The 21,555-nt window shown below is 43.7% G+C and overlaps 1 protein-coding gene across 3 annotated transcripts in view; it reads left to right on the top strand.

The window, feature by feature from the left end:
• C14H16orf71 (chromosome 14 C16orf71 homolog) overlaps positions 1 to 21,555 on the top strand; it is a 386,375-nt gene that overhangs the window by 18,927 nt on the left and 345,893 nt on the right. For all 3 annotated transcript variants that reach the window (XM_029576717.1, XM_029576716.1, XM_029576718.1), the window contains exon 5: positions 16,616 to 16,730. In XM_029576717.1, the coding sequence (XP_029432577.1) occupies positions 16,616 to 16,730 (115 nt within the window). The remainder of the gene's footprint in view (positions 1 to 16,615; positions 16,731 to 21,555) is intronic.

The raw sequence follows: 21,555 nt of genomic DNA, 5'->3' as shown, positions 1-21,555 counted from the left end.
CTTGGGGCAGATTTTCAAAGCACTATGCACTTCGGGCCTATTTTCAAAAGGCCCAGCGGCGCACATAAAGCCCGGGATGCGTGTAAGTCCCGGGGCTTGAAAAAAGGGGCAAAGCGGGGTGGTCCGGGGCAGGGCCGGAGCCTCCAGGCACAGCGGCCATTTGCCACTGTGCCCGGATCACAGGCTGGCCAGAGCGCACAGCTTGTGCCTGCCCAAGGCAGGCGTAACTCGGTAAGTTAAATTTTTTAGGGGGGTTTAGCTTAGGGCTGGAGGACGGGAAAGTTAGGGGAAGGGAAGGTGGGGTGAGGGGGGGGGGGGTAAGGAAGTTCCCTTCGAGGCTGCTCCGATTTCGGAGTGGCCTGGGAGGGAGCGGAGGAAGGCAGCGAGGCTCGGTGCACAATTGTGCACCCCCTTGCGTGCGCAGACCCCTGATTTTATAACATGCGTGCGGCCCACATATATGTTTTAAAATCTGCCCCTTTGTGTCCTGATCAGTCCAAGTAGTCTAGAATGAAACTCAGATTTCTCATGTAGCAGTTCACTGCAGAGCGGGTATCAATTGGGGTGACAGTGGAATTAGACTATATAATTCAGTGGTGCACAAATTAGATCAGTCTGCGAGTCACTTTTGCAATGGGCTGACTCAAAAAGAGACTTCTACAATTTTCACTTTCAACTTTAAAATGTAAATTCCTATTTGTTCTTTTTATCAGTCCAGATGCATGGGTTTTTCTCCCTACCAGCAGATGGAGATAGAGAAGATGAGCTTTACTGAAACTGTGTCATTTAAGCCAATGTGCCACCTGCAGTCCCTCAGAATTTCTCTGTCTCCAGCAGATGATAGAAGTGCAAATCATGCAATCTGAAATTTAGAAAAAATAGAAAGAAAAAGAAAACACAGGAAAATTGCTCCTAGGGGTGTTCCGTCCATGCAGGACTGTCCCCCTCATAGCACAGAAAAGGCAGGGGAGTTGTTGACCCTTGTTTTTGTCTTTGTCCGGCATATGTTGGGAAACTGAAAGTCAGTGGTCTGACTCCCTCTTTTTCCCCACATGGCTCGCTCATGCTTCTCCCTCAGCAAGAAGAAGACTACAACAGGAAAGTAATCATTAATCTTTAATTTTCCCTTGTTCGGTGCTGGGACATACTGTGGCTTTAAAAAAAACCAAAGTAAAGGGAAGTCAGCGCCGGAGAAGCAGAGCTGATCAGCTCGAGGGTGAGTCGGTTGCTCTCTAGGATGGGGGAGGCACAGAATTCCACTAAAATTCTTCGTGGGGAGTCCTCTTCTGCCTGGCAGTGCGTGCACTCACAGAGCTTCTTATGATGGCTGAGCGTGGGAAGCACTGACGTTCATGTTCAACAACTAAATTGCGGATGAATGCAGCAGGACTCCGTAGCCGCTATGCGACTGGAGGTGAAGGCAGCTCGGGTCTGATGAGCACGTCCTCGGGAGGAAGGAAGTCCTGAGCGTCTGAATTGGGTAGGCCTGTTCTCTCCTGCAGCATGGGAACCATGGCCATTTTGGAGTTGGCACCCATGGTGCAGGAGACATTAGAGTAAGGGCCTGCTTCTCTTCTGTTTCAGATCTTGAGGGTGCTCAAGAGGATTCGGAGGGGGCTGAGGAGTCCTCAGAGGATGGAGAAGCTACAGACAGTGGATGCTTTAGTCTTGGCAGTGACCAAGAAGACTACCATTCCAGTGCCGGGGCCCACGGCTCTGAAGGATACTTGGGACCGGAAGTTCTGAAGATGCTGTTTGAGATCTCCATGTTGGGTATACAGGCCACCAGCCCTGGTTTAACCATTAAGCAAAATAAGCATGTGCATAGGGCACCAAGGGAAAGGGGGCACAACAGAGTATTGAAAATTAGCATTTTTTTCTGTTGCTCCCTAGTTATAAGTAAGTAATTTGCTTATATTGCTTACTGCTATTTAGTGTTAAATGACAATTTTTTTAAAAGTTTGTTTAATATAGTTGTGGGGTCTGGTCTGGAAGAAAACTACATTTTTAATCTCTTATTTTGCCTTCAGCATTTATTAAGTCTTAATGTCCTGTCAGTTAAGCAATGGAAGGGCCAAGGGCACACCATTGTTGGCCTGTGCTTAGGGCATCAGTTGGCCTTAACCTGGCCCTGCGGGCCACAATGTGCAGTAGCTCCAAGGCACATGCCTGTTTGTGCTGGCTACAGCAGCTTCAAGTGAAGGGATCAGATGCTTCGGTCTCAGCCAAACTGGCAGAGCGTTTGGAGGCTGGGGTAGCCTACATCACGGATGTCTTGTATGATTTGCTATGTACATCGGCCCGGAATTTGATGTTGGCAGTTTTGTCTGGAAGTTTCTTGTGGTTGTGTAATTGGTCTGCGGATGTCTGATCCAAGTCACAGCTGGGCAATCTACCTTTTAAGGGCAAGCTTTTGTTTGGTTAGGATCTCAAGCAGCTAGTAAAGCATTTAGGTGAGTCAAAGGGGCATATATTGAGGCAAGCCAAAGGGGAACAAGAAGAGTTTCCCTGTCAGACAAAAATACATGGAAGCGAGGAGATATCATCCAGGTAGGGGCTCTTTCTTCCAGAGACAGGGGTCTTGCAAGATGCAGTCCTTTCGGAGATTGAGCAGACCCGCCAGGGAAGCCTCTGGTCAGGGAGCTGGAGGTGGTAAGAACACACAGTAAAACATTCAACTGGTCCACTCTTTCCCAGTGGTCATTGTAGAGTGGAGCAAGATAACCAGTGGGTCCTGAAGGTCATAAAAGAGGACTATGCCTTAGAATTTGTTCATCTGATATGTGAAGACTACATGATCTTCCCTTGTGCCTCTTGCAGCAAGCAAAAAGTAGTTCAGTCCATACTAGATCAGCTGCATCATCTAGAAGCGATAATCCCTGTACTTACAAGGGAAAGGGGAAAAGGAAGATATTCCATCTATTTTGTGGTTCTAAAGAAGGAAAGTACCTATTAGCCTATTCTAGATCTAAAGAAGGTAAATACAGCCCTGAGAGTTCCAAGGTTCAGGATGGAGACTCTGTGGGCAGTTATTGCAGCAGTCCGCAAAGGAGAGTTAATGGCATCTCTCAATCTCACAGAAACCTATTTACATATTCCCATCTGGCAGAAGCAACAGAAATTCTTGCGCTTTGCAGTGTTGGGAGAGCATTTTCAGTTTTGTGCTCTTTGGTCTAACGATGGTGCCTCAGGCGTTTACCAAGTTGATAGTGGTGGTAGCTGCTGCCTTTCAGAAAGAGGGCATCTTGGTGCATCCTTATGTGGATGACTGGCTTGTTCAGGTGAAGTTGAAGGAGCTCTGTCAGCACTTAGTTTAGTGAGTCATGCAATGGCTGCAGACTCAGAGCTGGGTTGTGAATTTGGGTATTTATTTATTTATTTATTTTTAATTTTTATATACCGGAATTCCTGTATACAATACAAATCAGTCCGGTTTACATGGAACAAAAAGATAGCCCTGGTCTGGGAAGTCAGACCGGGGTTTTTTTACAAAGAACATTGAACATTAACATATAATACATTCATAATATAAAGAACATTGAACAATAACAATAAATCCTTAAATATTTTCGTAATTTAATTAAAATTAGGCCAATGGCATGTTGAACTTAAATTAAATGTAAGGTAAATTGAAATTTAATTTTGCATAAAATTGCATATTATTAACTGTAACACAGAATATTCCCAAGTTCAATCAGGATGCGGCGCTTAGTTACATTCTGGAGATTGGAACGCTTGCCTGAAGAGCCAGGTTTTTAACTTTTTTTTTAACTCTGGTAGACTGGGTTCGAGGCGTAGGTCAGGGGGGAGAGCGTTCCAATGGTGTGGTCCTGCAGTTGAGAGTGCTCTTTTTCTTAGTAATGATGTTGCTGGAGGGGCGAATAATGTGCCTCTGTAAGCGCTTCTGATGGGTCTGGAGGATAGGTGTGGACGAAGTTGAGTTTGGAGTGATATAGGTGCGATGTTGTGTATTGATTTATGAATAATGGTGAGGGTTTTAAAAAGGATTCTCTGTTTGATGGGTATTATGGCATCTACATTAGATCTAGTTCTCTAAGCGTTTGCACATATGCAGCCTTTTCAAAAGCTGTTACTGTCCTGATGGAACTCTTAGTTTATTACTACATGGGGAATCTAGATCCAGTCTCTCCTGGTAGCTTTCTCAGGCCAACTTGGAGCAAGGTGTGGAGTTGGAGATCCAAGATTGGATGATAGTGACCACTGATGTCAATCTGAAAGTCTGAGGAACCATCTGTCAGGGCCTGAGGGTGCAGGGGCAGTGGTCTACGGAGGAGGCTTCGTGATCCTAGACTCCAGAATGAACTTTAAAAAACTCATCAACAATACCACCAAAGAAGGCTTTTACAAACTACAGGTATTAAAACAACTAAGGCCTCTCCTTCACTTTCATGACTACCGTTCTGTCTTTCAAGCCATACTATTCTCAAAGATAGACTACTGTAATGCGCTGTTACTTGGTCTCCCGGCCTCTTCTACCAAACCTCTTCAGATGCTGCAAAACGCCGCAGCCAGGATCCTCACAAACTCCCGCCGCATGGACCACATCACCCCGATTCTAAAAATACTTCACTGGCTACCCATTCGCTACAGAATTCTCTTCAAGACACTTACTATTATCCACAAAACCTTATTTCAAGAATCCTCGCTCCAACTTACCATACCCCTCAAACCACACTCCTCTACAAGACCCACCAGATCTGCATAAAAAGATTCCCTCCAGGTTCCCCCAAAAAAATCCGTTTTCCACAACTCTATTGAAAAACGGGCACTATCAACTGCTGGTCCGCATCACTGGAACTCCCTCCCGCCAGATCTCCGCCAGGAACATTGCCATACCACGTTCAGAAAAAAATTAAAAACCTGGCTGTTCACCCAAGCTTACCCCTGAAAAGTCTCAGGGTCACCCACACAGTCTTACCCCATGGATGCGTCCATTTCCGCAACGCAAAGGAACTATTGTTGTTGTCCGAATAATTGCACTATTTTATAACTTGCTTAATTCATATACACTATGTAAATTTGTACATAATTTTATACTGTAAGCACCCTCTCCTGCTTTTGCCCTTCTCTCCAGTTAGAATTTGTTTAAATTATCTTTTCTCTAACAGCCTAGTTCCACATTCCCTGTTATAATGTAACTTTTGTTTTTGTTTGCTCTGTTAATTGGTTCCCCCTAGTTTTATGTAAACCGGTACGATAGGACCTGGTCTTGAGCATCGGTATATTAAAAGAATTTAAATAAATAAATAAATAAATAAATAAATAAATAAATAAATAAAATCTATTAATCATTTAAAAACAAGAGTGGTTCGCAAAGCGTTGTTTTGTTTTCTTCCATAAATATGTGATTGAGCGGTGAAGGTCCTCTTGGACAATGTGACAACTATGGCTTATATCAACCATCAAGGAGGGACCAGGAGTGCGACGGTGTCCTGGGAAGCTCAGGAACTTTTTCGCTGGACAGAGTAACATCTGATGACTCTGGCAGCTTCGCATGTTGCCAGAATGGACAATGTTCAAGCGGATTTTTTGAGCAGACAGGAATTGGACCCCGGGGAATGGGAGTTTACAGATGAGGCGATGGCTCTCATTCGTGCAGGGGGAGAGTCCTCCCTTGGCTTTGCAGTCTCCCATTATATGTGTTTCCCCCCTGGTCGTTAATAGACAGGCTTCTAAGATGTATCGACACACATCCGGGAAGGGTAATTCTTGTGGCTCTAGCATGGCTGCATTGACCGTGGATCACAGTGTTAGTAAATCTAACAGTGAACAGTCCTCTTTGTCTCGTGTACCTTTCCAGGCTGCTTCATCAGGGGCCAATTTTCTTGTATCAGGCAGCTTGCTTTTGTCTTATGACTTTGCTTTTGAAAGGAATTGCTTGAGATTGAAAGGATATTCAGAGGACGTTATCACTACCTTGCTTCAGGCTCTAAGAGAGTATGCCAGAATTGGGAAAGTGTTCAAGGCATGGTGCCTGAAAAAGGGAGTTGCTCCACTTCATGCGTTAGTCTCTCATATTCTGGCCTTTTTTGCAGACTGGACTAGAAAAGGGGCTCTCTTTCAATTCTCTATGAGTCCAGGTAGCGGCCTTAGGCTGTTTTAGAGGTAGAGTGCAGGAGTTCTTACTGGCTTCTCATCTGGATGTATTGTGGTTTCTTAAGGGAGTGAAGTATTTTCAGCCTCTGGTTCGGTGAGCATTTCCCTCGTGGGATCTTAATCTGGTTTTGCAGGTTCTCTGTGCTCCACCTTTTGCGCCATCGAGAAAAGCATCACGGAAGGACCTTATGCTGAAAGTAGGCATCTTGGTGGAAATTTGTTTGGCCAGGCGCATTTCTGAGCTTCAGGCCTTGTCTTGTATGGAGACTATTCTTCCGATTTCAATGGATGGGGAATCTCTACACACAATGACCTCTTTCTTGCCCAAGGTGGTAACAACATTTTACCTGAGTCAGATGGTGGAGCATCCTACTTTTCTGGATTTGGATTCTTCTTCTCCACAAACAAAGAGCTTCACTTATTGGATGTGTGTAGGATACTGTTGAGGTACCTGAAGCTCACCAATGGTTTTTGGGGGTCAGATGAACTGTTTGTTCTTTTGGAGGAGCGAGTAAAGGGAACAAAGCTGCTAAGGCAACCATTGCTAGGTGAATAAAGTCTTAGTTCTTCAGTTGGACTAAGCCTGCTCCCAAGCCTATTTCTGAGCCATTGGTCTGTAACATAAAGGGTTCGGTGAAGTCCGGCTTATCAGGACTGGTTCGGAGCACAACTCCTCTTTCAGAACTTGGAAGGCCTTCTCTGCTTCAGCTGACAACTGGACTTTCTTTGGTGCTTTCTTCACCAAAGGCCTTGTGAGAGGCTCCACCTTCTCCAAATAATTGGCGATAAATCTTCTATAATACCTCATGATACCTAAGAACGCTCTCACTTTCACTTTTGTTTGTAGGAATGGCACCCGGGTGATTGCCTCGATCTTGAGACAAAATGGTTTGTTTTTTTTAATTATATACATTTATTTCTTGCCCATTCAAAAAATAGCTCTGAGCAAGGTACAAAGTAATGTATAAAAATGCAATATAGAATATTAGAAATTTCAAAATAATCTTAGCAATAAAATAGCCACATAATGAGGATAATGTGGCATATAAATATTTTAATTAATAAATAAATATAACACAAAACACATTAAATAACAGAGATTTAAAGTAAATAACTCCACAAACATATAGCAAAATAAAAATAAAATAAGGCATAAACACAGGGACTGAGTAATCGCTTCCCCTGTCATAGCCAATTCCTCTCCTTTCATAAGAATCAATGATGAACTTAGGAAATATCCAAGAGGAGTTGCGCACAGGGGGTGCCAAGATGGCCGCACGCTAGGCAGATGTGCTCTGACTCGTTCCTTAGATCCCAGTTATCCTCGGCGTTTGAGAAAATAAAAATTATTTACCTTCATGGGAAAGAGGAAAGGAAGACCCAGAGCGTTCCCTGAAGTTTCTGAGGGAACGCTGTGACAGGGTCCGATGGACATAGTTCGGAGCCTTGCCAAGCCCATTGGAAGTTCCGTGAATGTGTCCTTGGGTGCCACGCAGAGAGGTGTTCCCTTGCCAGTGACCCCGGATTTAGAATCATTATCTCTGGAGCAGAGTCGGGTTAAGAACATAAGAAAAGAACATAAGAAAATGCCATACTGGGTCAGACCAAGGGTCCATCAAGCCCAGCATCCTGTTTCCAACAGTGGCCAATCCAGGCCATAAGAACCTGGCAAGTTCCTCTACAACCTGCCCCCCGTTGGATGTGTTGAGAGAATCAACATTTCCTCGTTGCTCCCTGATGAGGGAGCACAGCCGGCAATGTCAGCGACGGGTGGAGTCAGTGTGGACGATCAAACAGTTGGAGCTGGAAGCTGGCTGGGTAAGGAGACAAAACCTGTGAATATTTCTCCACTTTCTACAATGGCAGGACCTTCTTCAAGTGAAATTCCAGAGGTACTGTCTGTTTTCTTGGTTAAACCACCAAATATCACGCTGAACATAATATGGGAAGCGATAGCAACTCTGTCTAATCAAGTTTCACAGCAGTTATCTCTGTACCGGGATTTCTCAAATTCTCTAAACACTGCACAATCACAAATTGTGGGAATAAAATCTCAGGTAGACTCTCTGGAATCTAAAGAGATACAGATTAAAAAAATCAGTGGATATAATTTCGTCTGGTCACCTATATCTCCAAAATAAAATGGAAAACTTGGAGAACGTCGTAAGACGTAATTTGAGAATTTTAAATTTTCCAAAAAAAAAAGATTCACTACACCAGTAGAAATGCTATTTCATTGAAGTCCTGGCAATTAAGGAAAATTTAATTCCACCTATATCCAAAGCCTATTACTTACCAGGTTTGGAAACATCAAGTTTGGATAATATTCCAACAGAAACTGGTCCTGTGGATTTATCTAATCTATCCTCATTATTGGAGACTTCCACTGAAGAGAATGAATCTACTTCTACTCTGATAGTATCTTTTGCTCTAAATTCAGATCGAGACTTTCTTAAAAATGTTTTTCCGCAAAAGAAATTAAATATTTTTGGGTTTTAGGATTCGCATGTTTCCTGATGTGCTAAGATAACGCAGTCTAAGAGGAAACGCTTTCTATTAATGCATCCTGTGGTTGTGAATTTAGGAGCTTCCTTCTGGTTATATTTTCCATGCAAATGTGTAATCAAATATGCTGGGGTCAAATATGTTGATTTTGACCCCACACAGTTAAATAGTTTTCTTAATGATAAGCTTAAGCAAGTATTGTCTAACCTTACATCCAGTCCACAATGTTCCAACTAATTAGCAAATATGGGCTTGACCTGCTTAATGTAACAGCTATATTCCTTGTTTGTTTTTTTTATAGAATTATTTCTTTAATATTTACATCGGCACCTCCCTGAGTGAGGTCTGACAGGGATGTATTTGAGATTAATTATTCTGTTTAAATTTATTTTCTTTGATTGTAATGTTCTCTATACTCCATTACTTGTCAAGATAATATGAACTTGTTACTTTGATTTAAAAAAATCTGATAAAGTAATAAAAAAAAGGAAATATCCAAGAGGAAAATCTAAGGGGTCATGTGTGTGTGTGTGGAAAACTGTCAGTCAGCTGAGAGCATTGGCTCGCAAAGACAACTTACACAGTTTGCGAGCATGTGCTCACTGGCCATTGGGCCATCTACTGTGGAAAGAACTGTAATAGAACACAGTAGTGAAGCTATTTAACAAGAAAATGCTAATCAAGCAGAATGGATTTTCTCTTCTAAGTTATGAGGTTCAGAAGACTTCTTTTGTTGCCTTTATTTAATTCTCAATGTGCATTTTTTGCGAGTGGATGTTGTGTAATCTTTCCTGGGAAATAGCAAAAAAAATTGCAGAAAGAAACTCTTCAGTCTCACATACTGTAATTGGATAATCCAGCTGTCATTTCATCTTTCTAGTCACTGACAATAGATCACCCACATCAATCTAACAAGTATAGTGTGAGATGCTGTGTCATGATGTTTTGGACAGGCAGTTCTGTGTGCCTGACCCAGCTTAAGAAAAATATTTTGTTATGTTTGTTTAGAATCAAAAAAACGATGGGTCTTAGAGAAATCTCAAATGTCCAATATCTTTGTCCTTGAGAGATCTTTATTTGTAGTTTCACAGATGTATCACAAGAAATTGCAGGCTTATTATGAGTTACATGGTCCTCCGACATGGACCATGTTTCATACAACAAGTGCATCGTGAGGGACCAAATATATTGTTTTAGTAAAGGAATAAAACAATGGCATCAAATACATAAAGGAATGCAAAAAGAATATTCTTGTCACAATTTTGCAAATGTTTGACTGTTAAGGGCAGAGAGACTCTGACAACAGAGATAAAAATAAAATTACATAGTCTGTGCATACTGTAAGAGTAATAGATTGCTTACAAAGGTCACTCACACAAAGGTCAATAATATGCGGACCGGATGTGTCAAGGAAAACAGCACTTTTTAGTAAATGCTTTTACATCCAGTTTCTATCGCATTCTAAGAAAACAAATACAAAATAGAGGGCAAAACCCAATGTACAAAATATGCTGTCCAGTTCAGAAAGGATAATGCTGTAGTATATTAAAAAGAAAAGGAAAAGCTTACCAAAGGTTCAAACTGAAATGGAGTATTTTATGTATGTATTTATTTATTTATTTATTTAGAGTCTTTTTTTTTATACCGAGGTATAGCAGGGAGCCTTCACCCCAGTTTACAGAAAAGAACAACATCATACATGGAACATGTTATAACGCAAGTGAGAAAATAGTGACAGTTAACATTACAGCAAAGGCAGAGTATAACATATTAGCAGATAACAGTTTACAAATCAATTTAGATGATTCTTAGAAGGAATAAGGACTAAGGTTATTCAGTTTAGACTGTGAATGATTGTCTAAACAACCAAGTTTTGAGTTCTTTTTTGAATGATTTGGAGTCTCTGATAGAACTTAGGTAAATTGGGATAGCGTTCCATTCTTTAGGACCTGCTATGGAGAAGGCTCTATTTCTAGTGGTAGTTAGTTTTGCAGATGAAAGTGGGGGAATGATGAGTTGTAATCTGTCCTTGGTCCTTGTAGTACGGGGTGATTTGTGGATTGCAATCATATTATCCAGGGGAGAATTGTTTCCTTTGTAAATTTCGTTATGGAGAATAGTTATAGTTTTGTATTTAATTCTTTGTGAAATTGGTAGCCAATGTAGGTTTTTTAGGGTAGGCGATATGTGATCATATTTCCTCTTGCCAGTGAGGACTCGAGCGGCGGCATTCTGCAGTAATTGTAATGGTTTTAGCGTAGATTTAGGTAGTCCAATGAAGATTGCGTTGCAATAATCAAGGCTTGAGAAAATGAGAGTTTGTAGAACAGTTCTAAAATCGTTCAGGAACAGTAGAGGTTTGAGGTGTTTGAGAATCTGGAGTTTGTGAAAACCTTCTCTCGTTTTTATTGATATGCATTTTTTGAGGTTCAGTTCTTCGTCTAGCCAGATTCCGAGGTCTTTTATTGGATTCTTCATTTGGGTGTTAATGTTGTCAATTTGAATGAAGGGCATTTGAGAGGATTGTTCAGAGTAGTTTCTTTTTATTAGAATCCATTCGGTTTTGTTCATGTTTAGGCAAAGCTTTAGTTGGTTCAGAAATATTTTGATTGATTTGAGGTGTTTTACTGTGAGGCGTATGGCTTCTTCAATGGTCGATGTTATAGGGATTAGAAGTTGGATGTCATCGGCATATAGGAAGAAAGTGATACCTAGATTAGATATGAAATGACAGAGAGGTAGAAGGTAAATATTGAAGAGGGTGGCTGATAGTGCGGATCCTTGTGGAACACCGGTTTCTAGGGGGTAGGGATCAGAGGAGAGGTTATTAAATTTGACTTTGAAAGATCTGTCTTTTAGAAATGAGGTAAACCATCCAAGAGTATTTCCTGCTAGACCTATGTTGGCAAGGTTTGAGATTTGAGAGTAGTGACCCATTGGAGGGAAACTGATGTTAAAATCAGGGTTTAAATGCTTAAACAGAGGGAGACAAATGGTGCCAAAAAATGGTCACATGATCATGGCTGTCTGTCAAAACAGGGACACGCCCCCAGCCTTGGTGTCTGATGTAAACAAAAGGCCTCATGTCAGGCATAATACAAAACAATGGAGGTTGTACATCAAGAATGGTGAACCACCTCTAAAACTGATGCCTGATATAAGTGCCAGAGAGATGAATGAAAAAATATAAAATTAAATTATTTATTATTTATTTAACAGTTTTATATACCGAAGTTCTAGCAACAAAGTTGCTAATCAATTCGGTTTACATTGTAACAATAAAATTGACAGAATGTAGAATAATGTCTTACAGAGAACAGGGAAGATTTAACTTGGAAATAAATAAAATAACTTAATGAGAGCAATAAATACCGTATTTTTCGCTCCATAAGACGCACTTTTTTTCCCCCAAAGGTGGGGGGAAAATGTATGTGCGTCTTATGGAGCGAATATAAAAAAAAAAACCAAACAAAAATCTAACAACCCCCCCCCCCCGACTCCCCCAAGACCTGCCGACTTAATTTCCTACAACCCCCCCCCCCAAGACCTGACAAATTAATTTCCTGCAACCCCCCACCCTCCTGACCCCCCCAAGACCTGCCAAACGTCCCTGGTGGTCCAGCGGGGGTCCGGGAATGATCTCCTGGGTGTGGGCCGTCGGCTGCCAGTAAACAAAATGGCGCCGACGGCTCTATGCCCTCACTATGTCACTGAGACCGACCGCTGCTATTGGTCGGTCTCAGTGACATAGTGAGGGCATAGGGCCGTCGGCGCCATTTTGTTTACTGGCAGCCGACGGCCCTATGCCCACACTATGTCACTGAGACCGACCGCTGCTATTGGTCGGTCTCAGTGACATAGTGAGGGCATAGGGCCGTCGGCTGCCAGTAAACAAAATGGCGCCGACGGCCCTATGCCCTCACTATGTCACTGAGACCGACCAATAGCAGCGGTCGGTCTCAGTGACATAGTGAGGGCATAGGGCCGTCGGCGCCATTTTGTTTACTGGCAGCCGACGGCTCACGCCCAGGAGATCGTTCCCGGACCGCTCCTGGACCCCCGCTGGACCACCAGGGACGTTTGGCAGGTCTTGGGGGGGTCAGGAGGGTGGGGGGTTGCAGGAAATTAATTTGGCAGGTCTTGGGGGGTCAGGGGGGTGGAGGTTGTTAATTTAAAGGGTTGGGATGGGGGGGGGGGTTTGGGGGTTCCCACAGAAAGAAAAGTTTTCTGATCTGGGGAGTGGACCGAAATGGCCCTCCCCAGACCCGAAAACAAAATGGGGAGAAAAAAAAAAACTATGCACTCCCCTAATTTGCTCCATAAGACGCCCAGACGCAGAGCCGGTTTAGCACAATTTTTTTTTTTTTTAAATTTTCCCCCTCTGAATCCTAGGTGCGTCTTATGGTCAGGTGCGTCTTATGGAGCGAAAAATACGGTAACTTCAACGGAGCAAGGAAAGTACAATTTAAATACAATATAATATAGGAGAATATATGTTCGGAATTGACAGAGTCGGGCCTGAGGTCGAATATTGAAAAGTTCAGAATAGTTATTGGGATTAGGAGAATGCTTGATTAAACAACCAAGTCTTGAGTCTCTTTTTAAAGGTGGGAGTCGATTGTTCCAATCTCAGGTCAGGAGGGAGAGAGTTCCAGAGTTTAGGTCCAGCGGTGGAAAGAGCTCTTTTACTAAGTGAAGTTTTGAGCGGATGGGCCTTTAGCGTGCCTCTCTGGGCTAGCCTCGTTGGACGGGAAGAGGTGTGTAGTTGTAAAGGGATGGTGAGTTCAATTGGAGAAGAGTTTTTGATGGCTTTGTGGATTATAGTTAAGGTTTTATAGAAGATTCTCTGATTGATGGGGAGCCAGTGAAGGTTCTTTAAGATGGGTGTAATATGTTCCCTTTTGTTGGATTTGGTTAGAATCCTCGCAGTGGCATTTTGTAATAATTGAAGAGGTTTCAAAGTGTTAGCGGGTAGACCAAGCAGTAAAGAGTTACAATAATCTATTTTCGAGAATATTATTGTTTGTAGAACATATCTGAAGTCTTGGAAATATAATAGGGGTCTTAGTCTCTTTAATAATTGAAGTTTAAAGAAGCAATCCTTTATGATGTTATTGATGAAAGTTTTGTAGTTCAGCAGATTGTCCATGGTGACCCCAAGATTTCTGACCTGGGTGGAGAAGGTTGGAGGAGAAAAGGAGTGTGTGATGAGTGAAGAATGGTTGCCATCTGGAGTGATGAGCAGAAACTCTGTCTTATTGGAGTTAAGTATCAAATTAAGCTTTGTTAGGAGATTGTTGATGGATAGTAGGCAGGAATTCCAGAATTGTAAGGTGTTTTGTAATGAATCTTTAATTGGGATAAGGATTTGGACGTCATCTGCATAAATAAAGTGAGTAAGATTAAGATTAGAAAGGAGCTGACATAGAGGGAGAAGATAAATGTTAAATAATGTAGGAGATAAAGAAGAACCTTGTGGGACTCCCATGGTGGATCTGAAAGGAGGTGATTCTTTACTATTAATTTTGACTTTGTAAAATCTATTTTGGAGGAAAGATGAAAACCATTTGAGTGCTGTGTTTTAAAAGTGCTGTGAAATTAAAAGGAAGATAGAAGAAAATAGAGGGTCTTATGGAGTATTATTAAAAACTATGTTTTAGAAGAACACAGACCAGTCTATGTGGGAGTTCAAACCCTTTGGGGAAATGGTGTTTAAATTATGAATCCAATGTTGTTCATGCTGGGTCAGGAAATGGGAGAAATTCTCGCTATGGGGAGAGGTTGAACACACCTCCACAATGAACAAATGTAAATCATGTATCCCGTGTTGATAGATTAAAGACACTGCGATGGTGGCCCCCGTCATCGCCTGCCTTTATGTGATCAATTTTGAGAATGAGTGAGTATTTATATTCTTCCGAATTCTGGCCATTCATATGGCTGTGCTACATTGATGATACTTTCCTAGTATGGGAAGGTACTGAGATTAAATTCTGTATGTTCCTGGATTGCTTAAATTAATTAATCCACATTTATGTTTTTCTGCTACTATTCGCCCATCAGAAATTGTCTTTCTAGATGTCACAGTACGCTGGTGGGCTATGAATTTTCTACCTCCATCCATAGAAAACCTACCGATTAAAACTTTATTGTTAATTGACAGTTGCCACCCTTGCCACTTACATAATAACATTCTGGTGGGACAGTTCTTCCACCTGCATAGTTTATGTACCACACGTGAAGAATTTATTTCCCAAACACGCACTATAAGGTAGACTTTAAGATCCATACACCGGCATCCATGTGCATGTGGTTGCTGGCGCGCACACATGGACACGACAATTTTATATCGGCACACACATGTGTGCGCGAGTGCCGTCTTGATCACGTAAGTGGAGGGATTTTAGTAGATGCGTGCAGTGACGCAATAGGCCCAATTCCCTCTTCCCTCCCAGTTCGCCCCTGTAAAGGAGCGAACTTCCTTAACCCCCCCCCCCACCTAACCTGCCTCCCTTTTACCCTACCAGCTGTGACCCCTAAAACCCCGCTGACTACCCCAGTTTTTGCTTTTATACTTACACGCAGTCCATAGCAGCAGCAGGTTACGGGATCCTCGGGTCCCGCCTATGCCCTGCCGATGCCCCATCCACCTTTGTAAACGATCTATTACTCAAAAGCCTGTTATTATATATGTTGTATTTACAGTATACACAGACTTTCACTATGTAATTTTATTTTTAGCTCTGTTGTCAGAGACTCTCTGCTCTTAGCAATCAAAATTTGCAAAATTGTGGTAAGATTATTCTTTTTGCAGTCCTTTATGTATTTGATATCTTTTTGTTCTTTTACTAAAACAACATGGGGCGGATTTTAAAAGGCCTGCGCGCCTATTTTGCATAGGCCGCCGGCGCGCATAAAGCCCCGGGACATGCGTAAGTCCCGGGGCTTTCGAAAAGGGGGGGAGGGGGCATGTCCGGGGGCGTTCCCGAAACGACTCGGCGTTTCGGGGGCGTGCCATGGCGTTTCGGGAGCGGGCCCGGGGGCGTGGCGCCGGCCTGGGGGCGTGGTCGAGGCCTCCGGACCAGCCCCCGGGACCGGAGGACGGAGTGGGGCTGCCGGCCGGCACGCGCAAAGTTAGGGGGGGGTTTAGATAGGGCCGGGGGGGTGGGTTAGGTGGGGGGAGGGCGAAGGAAAGTTCCCTCCGAGGCCGCTCCGAAATCGGAGCGGCCTTGGAGGGAACAGGCAGTGCATGCTGGGCTCGGCGCGCGCAGGTTGCACAAATGTGCACCCCCTTGCGCGCGCCGGCCCCGGATTTTATAAGATACGCGCGGCTACGCACGTATCTTATAAAATCCAGCGTACTTTTGTTCGCGCCTGGTGCGCGAACAAAAGTACGCGATCGCGTATTTTTTAAAGATCTACCCCTATATATTCTGTTATATTTAGATTATTGGTCCCTCACGAAGCAGTTGTACGAAACACAGTCCATGTCGGGGGACCGTGTGACTCATAAGAAGCCTGCAATATCTTGTGATACATCTGTGAGTCTACAAATAAAGACCTCTCAAGGACAAAGATATTGGACATTTGAGATTTCTCTGCCCCATGGTTTTTTTGATTCTAGACAGTGTTTGGTTGGGGCATTCACTTTTTTCCCCTATGCTTGTTATATTTGTTAACATGTTTTTAAATCACCTAAAATAACTTTTAGCACAGTGAAAGAGTCTGCTGCTTTAGGCCTGTGGGAGATGCTACTGCATGATAGTGACATACGAGGATGTCCAACAGTATAGTGTTCTGAATGACTGAGCAACATCTGCATTGGAGCTGGTAATACATTGGCCACTTGTGCACCTTCTCAGCTCTGGGATTGAGCCTTCTCTCTGTGCCCGGCCTGTGGTTTGGAAAGATTTTACTGAGTTAGCCCATTTCTCCTTTGCTGGAGGTCCATGCACAGGGCTAAGTGCTACCGAGCTGCTTTTGTTTTTTGCAGTATATCATGCAGTGGGACTTGGACAAGATTATTCAGAACCTTCAAGAGCAGGAAGAGGTCAGCCTGAGTTCTGAAGAATCCGCCTTGCCAGCAGTGGACTTGGAGGATATTTCTGGTAACAACTAGACTGAATGATTCTGTTTTAACCTGATGAATGGAGTATAGGTCCCAAAAGCTAGTCAGGGAATAAATGAAGTTAATCCAGTGAAAGGTATCACCTTTTGTTTTGGCCTTTATTTATGAGCAACTAGATTGAAACTATGTCATTAAAGTGCAATTTGTCTGGGCCTCAGTTCTTAAAGATGTCAGTTCCCAAAAGCATGGTTGCTGGTTTGGGCTGTTTGACCATTTACTAGCATTTATTATTGCCAGTGTATAAGACAACAAAATGAACAGAAGCAGATATTTTATGTCCAGTGTATTACAGGACCAAATTGATGTGTTCCAGATGGAAACTGGAGATAAGAACCATAAGGATTGTATTTCTCTTGATAATGACCTGTCTATTGAGGACAATTGCACAATATTAGAGTAGGTTGCAAAGCAGTAAAGGTCTTTGGGTGCAGAACAGACTGATCCGCATTCAAGAAGAGGAGGTAATACCTGTATAAGGCCTTAGTAAGGTCCCATTTCTCAGCATTCAGATAGGTTAATCCATGACAGTGGGGTTATGCACCTCTACCAGCATGTGGAGATGGAGCAAAGCTAATGTCACGGTATATATACCCTTGCTCTGACATCAGTCCGCCAGTATTCTCCATCTCCACCAGATGGTGGAAATGCATCTCCCTTGTGGGAATTGCTTGTCTGGGGGGGGGGGGGGGGGGGGAGGCATGTACAATGGAAACTGCTAATATGGCTATATTTCTTTTCTGTAGTTTGACATCCTTCAGAGTCATGTATGTTAAACGTTTTGTCTTTACCTTTAGAAAACAGTCTTGCATAAAACAGAGAGAGAAAGAGAAGGACTGATTACGCACCGCCTCTCCTGAGGTGATATCTGGTGATCTCTCCCTCAGTCGAGTGCCTCAGTCCGGTAGCCGGTTTTCCGGCATGCACTTAGCTGCCAGGGTAGAATCACCTTAAAGGCTATCAGGTGCAGGAAGCAGAGCGTGGCAGTGAAAGCCTTAGGCCTCTCCCCCTGCAGCCAGAGACCCGCTCTGTACTCTGCCAGGACGGCTGAGCTCAGATAAAGAGTTATTTTTAAAAAAAAGTGTACCGGCCGAGCTCAGGTAAAGCGTTATTTAAAAAAAGAGTAAGCAGAAAGTGATTTAGGGCTTCCTCTTCTGTTTCTGGTCTCCGAGCCTCGGCGCACCGATCTGACAAGCGTTCCCACCTCCATGGGGGGAAGTCATGGTAGTTTTGACAGGTTGAGCGGCCCTTTCGGTTAGGTCTCACTCTCAGACTTCGCTGGGACACCGCTTGGTAGGCCGCGGCATTCGCGCGCTTTCTTCTGCGCAAGTTTCCCGCGAAAGCAGTGCCTGGCGGTTCGTGCCTGCGCATCCAGGTTGAGCGTCCGTCTGTACCGCATAGTTGGGCATCCAAATTTTGGGCATTTGTAGTTCAAGCATTCAACGGAGTATCTATCTAGATAGGTTTAATTTGCATCAAGCCTGCACACCTTTAGCATTGTGCTTACTTTTTTTTTTTGTATCAAGCTTGTGACACTGAACTCTTTGTATGCCAAATGTATCTGGATTCTTTGTATCAAGTTGTATCTGGTACTTTGTATCAAGTTCATGACATTTTGTATTGCATGTTGAACCTAAGTTAAGGTTCTAGCCAGTTAAGCAAGGGAATTTTTAATATTGCATACTATCCCATACGTACTTGTTAATGTACTCATATAGCAGCTTATTTATGTTATGAACTATGATGAAAGCTAGTAATAAAGATCAAGTTTTAATTTTGTAACATTGCACATTTAATCTGTATATTAGTGCTGCTCTCCTTTGTGGGTTGTTTTTTGTTTTGTGTTGGTTTTTTTTTGCTATATCTAGTGAGCACTTTATATACATATTCACAGTACCTGGGATCTTATATTTGCTATATATATGCATAAGTGTGTATGCGTGTGCCCTATACTTGGGCAACCTAATTTTGGGCATCTGTTTTCTGAACATTCTGTCTGGGCTTGCCAGGTACAGATGTATTGTTGGACTCACAAATGTCAAATGCTTGTTATTCAGCATGCTGCTACTGGAAATTGTTATCCATGGCTCTGGTAGCAAAGAAGCCTAAGCGCCTTGTGATTTGCACTGCTTTCCATATTCAGTAGAGATGTGAATTGGAACCGAACCGATTCTGGTTCCGATTCAAATTGTGCATTTTTTTTCGTCCAGCCCGATCGTTTTCTGTTTTTTTTTTAATCGACTGCACCCGATCCAATAAACAAAAAACCCACCCCGACCCTTTAAAACAGCTCCTTTAGCCTCCACCACCCTCCCGACCCCCCCCCCAAACGTTTTAAAATTACCTGGTGGTCCAGTGGGCCCCGGGAGCGATCTCCCGCTCTCGGGCTGTCGGCTGCCACTAATAAAAATGGTGCTGATGGCCCTTTGCCCTTACCATGTGACAGGGTAACCGTGCTATTGGCTGGCCCCTGTCACATGGTAGGAGCACTGGATGGCCAGCACCATCTTTAAAAATGGCGCGGGCCATCCAGTGCTCCTACCATGTGACAGGGGCCGGCCAATGGCACACTTACCATGTCACATGGTAAGGGCAAAGGGCCATCAGCACCATTTTTATTAGTGGCAGCCGACGGCCCGAGAGTCCACTGGACCACCAGGTAATTTTAAAATGTTTTTTTTTGGGGGGGGGGGGGGGGGTCGGGAGGGTGGTGGAGGCTAAGGGAGCAGTTTTAAAGGGTCGGGGTGGGTTTTCTGTTTATCGGCTGACAGCCCGAGCGCGAGAGAACGCTCCCAGGACCCCCGCTGGACCACCAGGTAATTTTAAAATGTTTTTGGGGGGGGGGGGGGGTCGGGAGGATGGTGGAGGCTAAGGGAGCAGTTTTAAAGGGTTGGGGTGGGTTTTTAGGTTGTGTCCTAACTCCCTTTAGTGTGCACTAACCCGATTAATGATTTTTTCACGATAAATCGGTGGAATTTCTATTGTATCGCACTCTTTAACAATTAATGACGATTTAAAAAATATCAGACGATATTTTAAATCGTCAAAAAACGATTCACATCCCTAATTTTCAGGCATTACAGGCTGGGGTCCCCTCTAATCATTGTCAGTGCTGTTTGGAGGCTCAGGGCAAGTTGTTTCCAACTAATTTTGCTGTGCCTGGCCCTTCCCAAAACAGCAAGAGAACCAGAGGGGGATCTGTCAGAGGTTTTGCTTGGTTTTGAGACTCCCCTAACTGGTTCATCACTATGGGAAGGCAACTTACTGGGTGCCAGAATGATGACCCCTGGTTTTGGTATGGACTCTTCCATCTTCTGTTGGGTGGAATTTTTTCAAAGGCTTCAGTCCTTTCTTCAGGCACGTTTGGCAGAGCCGTCCAAACCTGAAAGTTCAGGATCGCAGGCTGTGGAATCCCACAAGGCTGGTGCTGCAGGTAAACATCAGAAGGCGTTTTGGCCTGTTGTGAATCACACTCAGGCTGATACAAAAAAACGCATGGGAGAGCCAGTGAGCGCCCGATCTCCCGACGCGCGCACAGGCCACTCTTCTGGGCACGCGATTCAGAAAGCCCAGGTATGTAAATTAGGGCCTGCGGTAAAAGAAGGTGCTAGGGACACTAGCGTGTCCCTAGTGCCTCCTTTTCGACAGAAGCGGCGGCTGTCAGCGGGTTTGATAGCCGCCGTTCAATTTTACCGGCGTCTGTTCTCGAACCCACTGACAGCCATAGGTCGGGAAAATGGACACCGGCTAAATTGAGCATCTTTCTTCCAACCCGCAGGCCGCGGGCAGATTTTTAATTTTTTTTTTTTTAATTTTTGATTTTTTTTTAATTTTGGAGCCTCCGACTTAATATCACTATGATATTAAGTCGCTATGATATTGTTGGAGGGTGTGCAGAAAAGCAGTTTTTTCTGCTTTTCTGTACTCTTTCCTGGTGCCGGCTAAAATTAACGCCTGCCTTTGGCAGTTGTTAATTTCTGAAAGTAAAATGTGCGGCTTGGCTGCACATTTTACTTTCTGTATCGCGCGGGAATAACTAATAGGCCCATCAATATGCATTTGCATGTTGCAGGCGCTATTAGTTTCGGGGGGGTTGGCCACGTGTTTTCAACGCGCTATTACCCCTTACTGTATAAGGGGTAAAAATAGCGTGTTGAAAACCCGTGGCCAAACGCGGGCTAACAGTGTGCTCCACCGGAGCGCACATTACTGTATCAGCCTGACTGATGGGGAACCGGATGGCACGGATGAGGAAGGTGATTCTTATTCCCTGTACCATAGGGAAATTCCTCTGGGGTTGAAACCTGATCAAATGATGTTGCACTTCTTTCCTAGAGATGAGTTCCCGACTCTGATCTCTCTGACACTAAAGATGCTAGGAGTACCGGGTGCTAATCCTACGTCTCAACCAAAGAAGAATCCCATTTTGGTGACTTTGTGTAAACCATCATGCTTCTTCCCCATTATGGATGCTATTCAACAGTTGATTGATCTTGAATGGGGAACTCCGTAAGCTAATTTTAAAGGGGGGGGGGGGGGGGGGTGAGCCTTGGAAGTTCTGTACTCTCTGGATCCTGTGGTGAGAGAGCAGTTGCGTTTTCCAAAAGTGGATACGCTGGTGTGTTCCATCACCAAGTGATTGACCATTTCGGTAGAAGGTGGAGTGGCATTGAAGGATGCTCAGGATAGGAGAATTGAAGCTATCCTTAGCAAGCCTTTGAGGCAGTGGCAATGAATTTGCAGATAGCCTCTTGCTGATCCCTTTTGGCCTGTGTTTGTTTGCTTCTTTTTCAGAGGTCGATGAGACT

The sequence above is a fragment of the Rhinatrema bivittatum genome, chromosome 14, assembly GCF_901001135.1.
Source record: "Rhinatrema bivittatum chromosome 14, aRhiBiv1.1, whole genome shotgun sequence".
Lineage (NCBI taxonomy): Eukaryota > Metazoa > Chordata > Amphibia > Gymnophiona > Rhinatrematidae > Rhinatrema > Rhinatrema bivittatum.
This window is presented reverse-complemented; position numbering and strand designations above follow the sequence as displayed.